At 56.9% G+C, this 13,729-nt stretch overlaps 5 protein-coding genes across 5 annotated transcripts; 2 read left to right on the plus strand and 3 right to left on the minus strand.

Moving 5' to 3' along the window:
- Positions 1–713: 713 nt before the first annotated feature.
- Positions 714–4,566, minus strand: LTHEOB_3394 (2-nitropropane dioxygenase; the record flags this gene model as incomplete). Its single annotated transcript, XM_035512312.1, has 6 exons — positions 714–784; positions 850–2,223; positions 2,808–2,856; positions 3,334–4,114; positions 4,204–4,465; positions 4,554–4,566. The coding sequence occupies 6 exons, from the start codon at positions 4,564–4,566 to the stop codon at positions 714–716; spliced, it is 2,550 nt and encodes an 849-aa protein (XP_035363287.1).
- A 543-nt stretch (positions 4,567–5,109) lies between these two features.
- LTHEOB_3395 (Folic acid synthesis protein) lies at positions 5,110–6,684 on the plus strand (the record flags this gene model as incomplete). The annotated part of the gene is made up of 3 exons (XM_035512313.1): positions 5,110–5,364; positions 5,485–6,582; positions 6,640–6,684. The coding sequence occupies 3 exons, from the start codon at positions 5,110–5,112 to the stop codon at positions 6,682–6,684; spliced, it is 1,398 nt and encodes a 465-aa protein (XP_035363288.1).
- Positions 6,685–7,256: 572 nt separating this feature from the next.
- LTHEOB_3396 (F-box domain protein) lies at positions 7,257–8,535 on the minus strand (the record flags this gene model as incomplete). Its single annotated transcript, XM_035512314.1, has 2 exons — positions 7,257–7,605; positions 7,664–8,535. The coding sequence occupies 2 exons, from the start codon at positions 8,533–8,535 to the stop codon at positions 7,257–7,259; spliced, it is 1,221 nt and encodes a 406-aa protein (XP_035363289.1).
- A 558-nt stretch (positions 8,536–9,093) lies between these two features.
- LTHEOB_3397 (F-box domain cyclin-like protein) lies at positions 9,094–10,539 on the plus strand (the record flags this gene model as incomplete). Its single annotated transcript, XM_035512315.1, has 1 exon — positions 9,094–10,539. The coding sequence occupies one exon, from the start codon at positions 9,094–9,096 to the stop codon at positions 10,537–10,539; it is 1,446 nt and encodes a 481-aa protein (XP_035363290.1).
- A 254-nt stretch (positions 10,540–10,793) lies between these two features.
- LTHEOB_3398 (F-box domain cyclin-containing protein) lies at positions 10,794–12,470 on the minus strand (the record flags this gene model as incomplete). The annotated part of the gene is made up of 1 exon (XM_035512316.1): positions 10,794–12,470. One exon carries the CDS (start codon positions 12,468–12,470, stop codon positions 10,794–10,796), a length of 1,677 nt encoding a protein of 558 aa, XP_035363291.1.
- Positions 12,471–13,729: the final 1,259 nt, after the last annotated feature.

Consider the following 13,729-nt stretch of genomic DNA (forward strand, 5'->3'; position numbering starts at 1 on the left):
TGGATGATTCGCGTCTGAAGAAATCAATGGTGATGTTTTGCTCTGTGGAACTGGGGCGTTTTGATCGCAAAGCCGCACTTGCAACATGGTGGCCCAGCCACACCATGTTCGCTTAAACAAACCTCCATCGTATCTCTTGAACTGCACCTACTAAAGTTTTTTGAAAATTAGAGATCATTACGAATCGAGATTTTAAGCACGGTGCCGTTCAAGATAGCCAACAAGTTCCATTTCAATATTTCGCACATGTCATGGGTCGTTGAATCTGTCATCCGGACGCAAATGTCGAATTAAAAAATATACATTTGCATCCGGATGATAGCTTCACAAACCCACAAATGTTGTTTTTCTAGGCTCTGCTATTCGAACCAGCCTTTTCATTTCTGTTCTCTTCGATTCTCTCAAGGGTAATACGATTAGTCTGGATCATTAGGCACCATATTCAAGAGCGTATTCTTGCCATATGAAGCATACTCACTAGATATTGGGAGGTACAATAGATGAAGAACTATACAAATCTTGAGGGGTATAAGAGCGTAAAGAGCCAAACAATCCCAAACGAAATATCATCCTCTCACACAAGCATCCTGCCAGCCACCATAAGTCCTGCAAACAAAGCCCCAACCTTTTCCGTCCACACTCTTATCCCGCTCGAATCCACGTCCACCGTCGACGCTGGAATGCTCGGCACAGCAGTATACCCCTCCAACCCATCACCGCTTGTCGTTGTCCTTGAAGTCGTTACTGTCCCATTTCTCCCGCTCGCCGCTGTTACAGAACCACTCTGTCTACTACTTCTGGTCGTCGTCCCCCCTCCCGCTGTTACCGCCGCTCCAAGCACCGACGAACCAGTCACGCCAGCACCGCCCCCTGCGCCCTTCGTCCCCGCCACCTGCTCTAGCTGCAAATCCCCCGTCGCCCCGCCGAGCCAGACCGTCTTACCATCATCTAGCACGACGCTCGCGCCCGGCGCTAGCGCATTCCCGCCCACGACCACAGCACCCGGTTTCGCAGGGTCAGCGTAAGCAGGCACTCCAGCGATCGTGGCGATGGGGACGTCCGTGGTCGCAGCCGCTGCGGGTAGGGTGATCGTTGTTGTCGGCGAACCTGACTTGCTACCTCCACCACCACCACCAACGAGAAGCAGTCCGCCCGGTAGCAGCCTGACCGGCGTGCCGCCTACATTGACGGCCGGGCCGCCCTCGCGGATGGGGAAGTCGCCGACGTACACGGCGGACGGGGCTTGGGCTGGGTCGTACACGATCGTCTGGCCGGCGAGGGTGGCGACTGGGATGGGATCGGTTCGCGTGGCGGCGACGGCGATGGGAGGGAGCGTGAGACGGGTCGATGACGGCGGAGCGGCGGCGCCGTTGTTGTTCGGGGCGGGGGAGATGACGAGGTCGATGGTGTGAGGGCCTTGAGCGGCATTGGTAGCAGCCACAACCTGCGAGGCAGCAACAACACCACCACCCTTACCGTCCTCAGGCTTGCCTGTTGCAGCCGTCCCAGGAAGCAGCTCCGTCTCCGAGACGAGGTACCCACCCGTCCCCTCCGCCTTCGTACTGGTAGGACGCGGACTACTACTACCACTCCTCCCACCACCACCAGTCGTCGTCTTCCCCGTCGTCCTCGTCGTCCCCACCACCACCTCCGTCGGCGGCGCCACCAAAAAATCCGTCGTCGTCAACGCCACCGGCCCAATCCCCGGCGGCTCCATCACGCAATCCCGCCAATCAACCACCCACCCGTCCCAAAACCCATCCACGACCCCCGCGCTCGCCAGCGCGCTGCACGCCGCCTGCCCCACGCTGCACGCCGGCGACGGCAGCAGCACCTCGGCCGGCACATCTCCTTCCAGCACATCCGTGGTGGCCGGCAAGACGACCGTGGTCGGCGCGGAGCCGATGATTTGGACTCCAGAAGCGAGGGCGGCGCAGATGTCCGGGTCGGCGAAGGTGCATTCGGGCGGTTTGTACGTCGCGGGCGCCGGAGTGGTGTAGTACAGGTGCCCCGTGAGGGTGACGGCGGGCGTGATGAGCGAGTAGGTGCCGGACGAGTAGGGCCCCGTGTAGGCGGTGACGGCGGACGACCAGGAGGACCAGGAGGAGAGGCAGGTCGTGGCGCTGGCGAGGGAGGGGGGTAGTGTTATCGTGGGCGTTTCGGTGGGGGATGGGATGTCGTCTGATGGCGTGGATGGCTGGCTTGTGGTTGGAGGAGGTAGGTCTGGAGATGTGATGCTTGTGGAGATGTCTGAGGATAGGCTTGACACTGCGGGTTCTGATGAATTTGTTGGAGGTGATAGGACGTCTGCCGCTGATTAGTCTCGCAGATCCATAAATCTTTTGATATCCATACTCACCTAAAGAATAAACAGACACAGGCGCCGCCGCTAATGCGAGTAACGATCTTATCCTCTTGTTTGCCATCGCTCCTACGAAATGCATGCAGTCAAACGAGTGTGAAGATGCTAACGCATGAACGACAGGGGAAAAGTGGAGGGACCAGGCCGAAATATAAAAACCCTGGAACAGCAGCCTAATTCTAATAGGAAGAAGCCATCACGCTCTCGTATAAGAGCCCGCTGTGGCGCCACGCTACTCTTGCCTAGCCTCATGGTACCTTATGCACGGACATCACGTAAGAACGACTACTGGTGTCGATCCTAAACCTTTACCTACACTGCAGATAAGCCCCTGGAAGTGCGGCTGAACACATCCACAAACATAGACCGTAGGGAAAGAGGCAGCTTGCGCAAGGTGCATTGGGATTTCGGCTTGAAAGGAAAAACGTGACGTGGCGACGCGGACTTGAAAACATCGACATGACCGGCCTCCACCTTCCGAATGCATGATAGAGCTGCGGTCTGTGAGCAGCGAGACCGCAGCAAAAAATAGTCGAGTCAGTTAAGGCCGGGGAACCCCGGACGAATCTGCGAATTCTCCGGCACTCTACAGCCCCCTCTCGCAGCCGATAGCAGGGGCTCCCCAGCTCTGCCTTAGAAAAACAACATATGTGGGTAGCTGAAGCTATCGTCCGGATGTGCATGTAGAATTAAAAATTCGACATTCTCGTCCGGACGATAGCTTCAACTACCCATGGCATGAGCAAAAAGCAAATTCACGCTAGCCATCGGCTGCAAGAGGGGACTGTATCATGTTTCAGCTCTCTATTTGGGGGCCAAAGTCGGGGACGCCTAGCCAGAACGCGGCAAAGTTATGCCCTAAGCGAGCAATCGGTGAAAGACAAGGCTCAATATGGTTGGTCATTTCATATAGCTGTATAGTATACACAAAAGATCTCGACGCTAAATCATCAAAGCTTGGGCTTGCTCACAATAGAAGCACTTCCCTTGTTTATCCACGCGACGGCGTCGCCGACCAGCTCATCAACAATGGCCTTGGCGCTCTTCTTCTCGTTAATCACGGCAGCGGCCTTGCCCATGAGGAAAGGTCTGGCGTTGTCCATGGTGTCATCATCGATGTCATCACCCATCTTCTCAAGATCGTGCTCGACCGGGATAATACCCTTGGCGGTGAGCTCCTTGATCTCAGCCTGGCGGTTGGTCTCCCAGTTCTCGATGTAAGGATTTCTCCTCACGCGGAGGGGACGGCCGGTAAAGATGATGGTGCGGACGTTGTCGTCGTAGCTGGAGGTGCGGACGGCCTCCTGGTGAGCCTTGGGGGCGCCGGCCTCGTCGGCAAGAATGAAGCGCGTTCCAACCCACACAGCCGAGGCGCCCAGCATCAGCGCCGCTGCCACCGTCTGTCCGTTGTAGATACCACCGGCCGCAATCACCTGGACGGGGGCGCCCGTCATGGGGGACGTCTTGCCCTCGCACAGCTTGGCGACGGCGGGGATCAGGACCGTGGTCGGCACATCGCCCGTGTGACCACCGCCCTCGCCGCCCTGGGCGCAGATGAGGTCGACGCCGAGGTCCAGGCACTTCTGGACATGCTTGGGGTGGCCGATCATGTTCATGTAGAGAATACCGGCCTTGTGCAGGCGCTCGACGACATGCTTGGGCGGGACACCGATGGCCGAGACGAACAGCTTGGCGCCGCTGTCGATGATGATACTGATGAGCTCATCGAGCTTACCCTTGGTGTAGTCGTAGCTGTAGTGCAAAGCCGAGGTGTCAGCTGATGCTGTATAGTAATCGCGGCGGCTTCCCCGGCTACGGGGATGTGAGGGGGGGATGCTCACTTGGTCTTGCGCGCGCTGCCTCCGACCTGCGGCAGCAGCAGGTCGACACCGAACGGCGCGTTCTTGTCCTTCAGGAAGCCCTTGAGCTCCGCAATCTGCTCCCGCAGCATGTCCGGGGTATATCCAACGCCGCCGATGACACCGAGACCGCCGGCATTGGTAACAGCGGCGGCGAGCTTGGGGCCGGCGGCGACGTTCATGCCGGCCAGGAGGACCGGGTGGTTGATCTTGAGCAGATCAGTCGTGGTGGTGCGAAGCTGCTCTGTTGTTGCGGACAAGGGGTTGTCAGTCTTGCAGTCGGCGGGCAGAACAGCGCGGCATGTGAAAGGCCGCTGGGGAAGCAGACGTACGTGGAGAAGCCATGTTGACGGAGGATAAGGACTGTAGAGGCTGCGAGAAGCGTGGACGGAGAGGCCTGGGAGCTCAGGGAGGAACGTATGGAGTGCGGAGGTAGCGGGAATGGAGGAGGTTTATGGCGGTGGTGCCGCCTCGGCCGTAGCAAGGTGTGGTAGCCATATGCGGACTTCGTGCCTCGGCTTAAGCTGGGGGTGGTGCGTTCAAAGGGCGGGCAGCTCCTGGCACCGTCTCTGGACCGAGGACCCACCGCTCCCCACCTGGCGCCACATCTCACGCCAAGGCCATTTCCCCAGATTTGCCTTACTCAGCCGGCGATTTTTTTTTTTCGTGGCCGCTCTTGCCACCGATGCCCTTTATGCTTTAATCATGCACAAAGCTCTGCGGCCTTTCGCGCCGACTCGCCGCTCTCCCTCCCTTGCTCGTGTTCTGGCGCGTCAACAACGTCCTGCATCGGCATGGAGTAGCTCTGTCCACCTCTACAGGTCCCCCGCCAGTTCTCCCGCAGCACTGACCCCTAAAGCACCGGCACGAATTGCGCGGCTTTATCAGATGCCCCTTTTGGAAAGTCGCCTTGGCTGGCGCAGCTACTCGGCCAATGCTGAGAAGCTGCGCCATGGTCCTCTCGGTCACCGTGCTTTCGTTGCTCTTGGAAGTAACCTAGGTGACCGGATAGCCATGATCGAGCAAGCCTGCAATGCTATGGAAAGTAAAGGTGATATCCGAATTCTGCGCACGAGCAGCTTGTGGGAGACGAAGCCCATGTATGTAGAGGACCAGGGAAGCTTTGTGAATGGAGCGTGCGAGGTTAGTGCCAACTTCCTGTTCTGCCGTGTTGCTGTACAACTTCAACTTGCATGCCACACGTGAAGTGACGGGACCTGCTTTGTGATTCTACATTTGAAACCAGATACTAATGCATCACAGATCGAGACTTCGCTCAACCCCATGCAGCTGCTCGACAGGCTGCAAAGCATTGAGAACGAGCTCGGCCGGGTGAAGGTCATTGAAAAGGGACCTCGCAATATCGACCTGGACATCCTGCTCTACGAGAACGAGGTCATCGAGACAGAAAGGCTGTCCGTTCCCCACAAGCTCATGCTGGAGCGTGAGTTTGTCCTGCGGCCTCTCTGTGAACTGATACCCGATGCCATCCCACCAAACGCCGGATCAGAGCCTCTGCAAGAGCACCTCGCCCACCTCCCCCCGTCCGACCCTCCTCTCTCCACCATGACGCCCCTGACACCGACCATGGCCCCCATCAGAGCCCTCCAAAGCGACCGGAGCACCCACGTCATGTCCATCCTCAACCTAACGCCCGACTCCTTCTCCGACGGCGGCGTCAACCTCGCACCGGAGCCCAACTCGCCCGCCCACCTCGCCGCCGTCAAGCAGACGATCCTCTCGCACATCGCCGCCGGCGCCACCATCATCGACATCGGCGGCCAGTCCACGCGGCCCAACGCCCCGCAAGTCTCGCCCGCCGAGGAGCTCGCGCGCATCCTACCGACCATCCAGCTGCTGCGCTCTCTCCCGGAAGCCGCCGGCGTCGCCATCAGCATCGACACGTACCGCGCGAGCGTCGCGGCGGCCGCCATCGCCGCCGGCGCGCACATCATCAACGACGTCTCGGCCGGCCTGCTGGACCCGGACCTGCTGCCGACCGTCGCCCGCCTCGGCTGCTCCGTCTGCCTCATGCACATGCGCGGCACGCCCGACACCATGACCAAGCTGACGCAGTACCCGCACGGCGTGCTGCACGGTGTGTCTGAAGAGCTGGCCGCCCGTGTGCGCGTCGCCGAGGCGGCCGGCATCCGCCGCTGGCGCATCATCCTCGACCCCGGCATCGGCTTCGCGAAGACGCAGGAGCAGAACCTCGAGCTGCTGCGGCGGTTGGGCGAGCTGCGGGACGTGCCGGCGTTCAGGGGCCTGCCGTGGCTGGTCGGCAGCAGTCGGAAGGGGTTCGTGGGGAAGATTACGGAGGTGAAGGAGCCGAGAGAGAGGGTCATGGGGACGGCCGTGACGGTGGCGGCGGCGGTGCAGGGAGGTGCGGATATTGTTCGAGTGCATGATGTGCCGCAGATGGTTGAGACGGTCAAGATGTCGGATGCCATTTGGAGATTTTGAGTAGTGTTTGGGTATGTATATGGCTCTTCAACGGCGTTAAAAGAGAAGGAAATGGGAAAAGCTTAGAGATAAGAAGGGCGTTCAACACGCGCTGGAGAGCGGGTTCCTTTACTTCTAGGAGTCCCTACTATATAATTGAATTCTGCAACTTCTCTTCCATCCGCCGGTGCTAGCACTGGCATAGTCCAGTGGTAGCACCGGTGGATCCCAAGCCCGCATGCTTGGTGTCCTCCGAGTTCAACTCCTGTCTGTCGCTGCGCACCGCCTATCGCAAAAAATCACCTCTAAGAAGCCCTACGGTCGGGTCGAGAGGGGTTTCTGCGGGCTCCCCACCGGGGGAGCCTGTAGTTTTGCTCTTTTATTTTTTGCCCTATCATCATCACCAATGCCGCGAGTGTGCTTTCTTTTTATCCTTTCTGTGCTGCTTGCCTTTGCCTTTTGCTTTTACCAAGTCCTTCTGCGAGGAGTGTGTGCGGCGCATCTGCTGGTACCGAGAAAAAAGTTGTGATGGTGTACGTACCGCTGTTGGGACTCTCCGGTAGTGAGTCACTTCAACGAGCACCTGCGGCAATTTACTTCCAGGTCTCTCCGCGGTAGTTGATTTGAGCGTTGTACGTCCAGGGGAACTGGCTGAATTTGGAGCCCTCAATGCAAGCCATATCCCAGGTCAGCATTGTATCGCCGTGCTGCTTGTGCAGGAACTCGCAGGTTTCGTAAAAGTCCGTGGGCTGATCTGCTCTGGAACCTTCCGAGGCGATGAAGTGAGCAGATGTGTCCAAGAGCTTCCGGTAGGTGCTAATCTCCTTGTATCCCTTGCTCTTCAGTTGCGGAAGCCGGGTGGGAAGGAAAGTTGCGTTACGCTGAGCCGTATAGCTCAGGTGTATCGAAAGCATATCGCGAGGTTCTTCATCCCTTCGTCTCCTAGTGACCGATGAGCACTCGCACGAATCGTCTCAACCCAGACCAGCAGCCTACTCACCAACTTGGCGTCCCGAAGCCGCACACATCGTCCGGCTGATCGATAAACCCCTCATCCTCGTCCTCCTCCTCCGACACATACCCGCCCGTATCCGGCGGCAGGAAAGGCCGCCACTGGACGAAGAAATTGCTGACGACGTGCTTCCTCAGCACAAAATCCTGCGTGATGTCGTACAAAAACCCCATCGTCACGCCCGGCGCATCGTCCAACATCTCGCCGAACGCGCCATCGCCCTCATCCCCCTCCTCCCCACCACCACCACCACCACCCCCGCCCCACCGTCCCTTCCCCCTCCTCCCCCCAACAAACCTCACATAGTCATCGCTAACCAAGTTCCGCACGTGATCGCACTTGACGAGCAGCTGCACGTCGCGCAGCGGCGGCTGTGTGACCAGCATGCGGCGCCAACTCGCCTCGGGCCGCATGAAGGCGCGCACGCGGTCGGCGTCGCCCGCCCACGGCAGCTCGTTGGCGAACGACGCCGCCTGCGGCCAGTCCCACCGCGAGCGCACGTAGCGCAGATGGAACCACGGCGGGAAGGCGGCGGCGAGGAGCGGGTTGGTCTCCCACGCTTCGTCGTCTGGCTCCTGGTCCTCGTCATCGTCGTTCTTCCTCTGGCGCGAGGGATGGCGGGGGTAGCGACGCTTCTTGGGGGCGAAGAAGAGGCATTGCTGGAGGGTGGGCGAGGCGTGGATGGTGGCGTAGAAGGTGCGGCAGACGCGCTGCGCGAGGAGGAGGTCACGGGGAGGCAGGTGCTGGAAGATGAGCTCGGCGAGTTCGGGGATGCGGAGGAGGCAGAGGTGAGTGGATGGTGGTGATGGTGATGATGAGGGCGTTTGCGCATGAGAAGTGGGATTGTCAGGTATCGTCATGATTATTGATGAGACCTCGCCGGCTTTTCCTGCGGACTGCGGGGGATTCCTGGGACGGCATGGCGATGTCACTTTATAGCAAGCGCGGATGAATGCACGTCAGCTGCACGTAGTGAGGGGGAAAGCTGTTAGATGGTCTTGGCCGTCCATATGTTCCGGTTGGTAGCGCGGAGTAGCGTAGCCGTCGCCGGGAAGGATTGGCGCGGGGATAGCGCATTGGGGGCCATGCAGAGCCTCCGAGAGGGTAAAGATGCGCGGCGTTTCGACTAACAAAAGTATGTGCAGCTATAGGCGGTCAGTCGCTTGGTTTTCATCTCTGATTTCTCTAGTGGGCGATCCTTCTAGGTAAGCACTATACCATCAGCATCGGGTCTGTGCAGTGCGAAGCCACGATAACCGCGACAGGCAGCAGGAATTCGATTTAAATATGGGGAAATCCCCCGTCTGGTCACCGCAACATCCTCATCACCTTCGACGCTTTCTCAAACGCCAGCGCTTAGCGCGAGGACGGACATTGCATATTCGGAGCCGACGGCTGCCGCGTCACGCCGGGAAAGGATGAGTCTGGAAGGCCTTGCTGACGAGCTCCTGCTTGAAATTCTCGATTACGTCTCAATCCGCAACCGCTGGGACTTCGACTTCAAGACTTGGCAAGGCAACGGTGAGATTCAGTCTCGTGTGCGCACTCTGCACAATGTGTGTCTTGTCTCCCGCCGGCTCCATCGCGTCGCCAACCATGTGCTGTACAATGTCCTGGTTGACGGGGCCGTTGCCGCTCGCCGAAGGCAATTCATCCAAACCGCTGTCAGACGCCCAGACCTGGCCGCCCTCGTAAAGGAAGCCCGCTTTGCGTATTTCGACTGGCAGGACACCCTCAATTTCTCGGGCATCCCATTGGAGGACGAGTACTCGGAGATCCACGAAGCGGCCAAAACCCTGGACATTGGCGACGAGCGCGAATGCGCCTCTTTCCAGAGGGACCTGACGCAAAACTTCAACAGCGCCGATGTCGCCCTGCTGTTTAGCCAACTCCCGAGCCTCGAGACCTTGGAGTTTGAGGTTGATGAGACGTGGTTTCACACCTGGAAATGGTTTTTGTGCATGGCTAGGCGGACGGCAGAGAAGGGATCTGGTCCGCTCTCGTCGTTGCGCCATCTCAGGCCAAGGTATGGGAATGAGAATGCGTCTGGCTTCAACCCTCTCTTCATCCAGGACTTCGTGGGGTTGCCTTCGCTGAAAGCCATAGAGATGTCTGGCACGTGGTTCGGGGAAAGGGACGGCGACCGCGATCTCTCCCTGCAGGCCAACAGCCGCATCGAAACACTCGCGTTTTGGAAGTCCTGCCCGGGTAATGCATTTATTGAATCCGCGTTGAAGGCCTTCACTCAACTAAAGGCATTCCGTTTTACCTACGGAAGTTTCCCAGCAGTAGCTACTTCGTATGCCGAAACACAGGAATTTCACAGGGTGCTCAGCACGCGGGACGATACTCTGGAACATGTCTCGATACTGGTGTCGGACGGATGCGGAGTCTTCAGGGAGATGGCCCGGCGAAGCTTCATTGTGCCGCGGTTCGGCTCCTTCAAAGCATTCACTCGGCTGAGGCGTCTTGAAATCACCGAAGCAGTTGTTTCGGGAATGCTGGACACGTGGGACGACGACTTCGGCACGGATGCTCCTCTTCCAGTTCCCCCGCCCGACTATTCCGAATTGGTCGACATCCTCCCAGCCTCTCTGGAGAGCTTGGTTATTCAATGCGACGTGTCAGTATGCACCGAATCTTCGGCCGCCCATAAGACGCAGTTCCTACTTGCGCTCGCCCGTCACGTTGCTGACCTGCCGAGTTTCCGTCGTTTGGAGCTTCTTATGATGGGGGAGTATCACACTAAGCAGACTTTCCTGGAGGATCTCGAACGGCTTGTTGAGTTGACACATGATTTGGGGGTCGAATTCGAAATAGTCGGATGGAATCAAGCGAAGCACGAAGGGCTTCCGATGGTATAAAGGTTTTCGAGTGGCTCAAAACCGAGTTTTACATAGAGAAACAGCGTCAAATACAGAGGGGCACTGCAGCCAAAGGCCAGCGTGAAGAGTATTACAGCCCCATGTGCCACTAGCCAAACCTTTTCTTTTCCTCTTCTTCTTCTTCTCTTTCATTCTTTTCTTGAAAAGCAACGTTTGTGGGTAGGTGAAGCTATTGCCCAGACGAGAGTGTCTAATTAAAAATTCGACATATATGTCCGGACGATAGCTTCATATCAGTCGGTTTGTGCTGCCGCGTGCGGCCAAGTGTGCAAAATATCCCCAATTAGCCTCGACGTGATCTTCTTCCTTCCGTCAGCACCGTACCGCACCTCCATATCGTCCTCCCAGCCCTCCTCGTCAATGAAATCCTTCACTAACACCTCAATGCCATGCGCTTGCAAAGCCCTCTTCACCTTTTGTAACAAAGGAAAATCGTCTTCATCGACAACGACCAATTTTACGAACTTGAGATTTGGCAGCCTCTCCGCACAATGCTGGGTGAACTCATCCAGAAAAGGAAGGAGGAACGTGACATCTTCCTCCAAGCCCATGCAATCGATCGTCAAACGTTCCAAGCTAGAGGGAAAGACGTCGGTGAGAGTGGTATAGTCGAGATCGGTGATGAAGGAGGGCCAATGCTGGCCGTCGAAGTTTTGCCAATCGAGCAGCGGCGAGCCGAGCAACAGGTGGCCCGGAACCTCGAGCTCGGTAAGGCGAGAAAAGTCCTTGAAGGAGCCGATGGGCGGCAGGTACTCGTTATCGATAGCGAGCGACTCGAAGTAGTTGGCCTTGAGCACGACGTCCAGGCGAATCGTTTCGAGCGTATCTTTCCGGACGCGCAGCGCGCGCATAAAGTCTGGGAACTCGTGCATGGAGTCGACGGGCGGCGGACCGCCCCAGCTGTATATGAAGGTCTTGGGCGCCTTGCAGGCGATGAGCAGCTTGTGAATGAATTCATTAGTGACGGATGAGGCGTCGAGGTTGATGGTCGTGATGTTGGAGCTGTTCTCTTTGGGGTGCCAGTTGATGCCGCATGCGCTCTCGCCGGACCAGGCCGATCTGACCATGATCTCGCGGAGATTTGGCAGGGTAACGAAGTCGGATATGAAGACGGGGTTGTATCCATAATCCATGCCACCGTAGCTCGTCTCGAGTGTCTTGATGTTTGCGAAGGGACCAACAGGCCCGTGCTGCAACATGTTGAAGGAGCTCTGGCGCAGCAACCGAAACATCCAGTTGTAGTCCTCGACAAACCTCTCGTCCAGACAGACGTTCAAGTAGCTTAGATTCGGCATCAGACTCAGGGCCAGGGCGATCTGCGCCTCGCATCGACCTGTGCGTAATGCTCCGACGAATGACCGGCTCATCTCGATCTCGACGTCGGCTGCAGCCTCTAAGATTTCCGGATACTGTGCGGCCATTTTCTTCTTCGGGTCTTCAAACTCGTGTCTGAGGTGGACCTCCTTCACAGCTGCGGCGAGGTCCTTCCGGCGGATCAGGGTACGTAGGAAGTCGAATCGCCGGAAGGGGTGGTTCAAGCAATTGATGACCTCGTACAACAACGGCTGGGCAACGCGACACAGACTCTTGCAGGAATGGCAGATATTTCGCAAAACATCGCAGCGCTGTTGGAACAGGACTAGCCTGTCCTCGTACCAAAAGACCTGTTCTTCAAGAGGGCCATAGAGGAAACCCGCCAGGCGAAAATGCTGGAAAACCATCAAGAGCAACTCATCGGGGAGGTCAACAAGCGACGTTTTGCGGGTCGATGCAGAAGTAGGGCTGTTCTTCTTCTTGTCTTTGGGAGATCGGCGAGGAGCCGTCTTCTCGGTAGCCGCGCGTTTCCTGCTCGTGCCGTTGGCGGCAGCGGAATCTTGTAGCCTCGTCGAGGCGCGCCTTTTGGGAGGCATAGCTTGCACGTACAGCGGAGGGGAGGTAGGCGAGCGTCCGACAGGTGCACGAGAAAGCTGTCGAGGGACGAGATGTTCGCGAAAAGCGCAGGCGCGCAAATGGGCCTGCGCACGAGCCACCTTCATTTGATTACTGTGTAACGCCCAACCACGGCTCCTTAAAAATAAAACAACACATGGGGAGTTGAAGCTATCGTCCGGACGTGTATGTAGAGTTTTTAATTCGACATTCTCGTCCGGACGATAGCTTCAACTACCCATCAAATACGCGAAAATATTTTTTGTTTATAATGAAAACACCCTTGGGTAGATGAAGCTATCTTCCGGACGTGTGTGTAGAATTAATAATTATACAATCTCGTCCAGACGATAACTTCAACTACCCATATGTTGTTCTTTTTTTTGTTTAAAAAAAGAAAACGCAATTAGGTAGCTGAAACAGATATTTGGACGTAAAGTGACTTTATAAATAGCACAGCTGCATCCCATGTCAGATTTAACTACTCAAGTAAGAAAGCTATAAGTTGTCTGCGAAGATTCTTCCCCTTGGCTCCTCTCGGGCTCTTGTGGCTTGATGAGGTCTCCGCTCTCTTCCTTCCTTTCCATTACTTTTAACTCAAAGCGGAGTAAGAAATACTAGACGCGCGCTGACGTCCTCCTGTAGAGCCCGACGGCCAGCAGGCTGGGCCTCGTCATAGTCCGTTTGGACGGGCGACTGCTAAATTCTATAGAAGCACGTCGATCTGGAAAGCTGCCTCACTGACGAAGTGTTCTGGTGACGAACTTACACCCGACACTGTTGGGACACTGTTGAGGAGCTTGGACGCAGCGCGCATGGAAGTTAGGGAGTACTTTGCGGGCGTGGATGCGGCGTACACGGCCAATGCTAGCCATTTTTGAAGGTCAGATGCCGGACGTCATTGGAGCCAGGATGCTCGCGATGTTCACTGGTCAGTCCACGTACCTAGTCGGGCGCTTTGCCTTAACGCAGATTCAGGTGAGCACCTGTTGTCTTCAGTGCTCCCTCACGCTGGACAATTGTGGCAGGTGCGACTAGCTCAACAAAAGACTGCTACTTACCAAATCAGGTGGGCATGTGCGTCGGATGCCCGACGGGCCGTGCCGTGCAGCTGTCGCGCACATGCACAGTTATCATGCTTGCCGTCCTACTTAAATATTCCGCCCTCGTCGAACCTAAACTTTTCTTCTTCTTCTTCTTCTTCTTCTTCTTCTTCTTCTTCTTCTTCTTCTTCTTCTTC

This window comes from Lasiodiplodia theobromae (assembly GCF_012971845.1).
Source record: "Lasiodiplodia theobromae strain AM2As chromosome Unknown scaffold_8, whole genome shotgun sequence".
NCBI classification, from domain to species: Eukaryota; Fungi; Ascomycota; class Dothideomycetes; order Botryosphaeriales; family Botryosphaeriaceae; genus Lasiodiplodia; species Lasiodiplodia theobromae.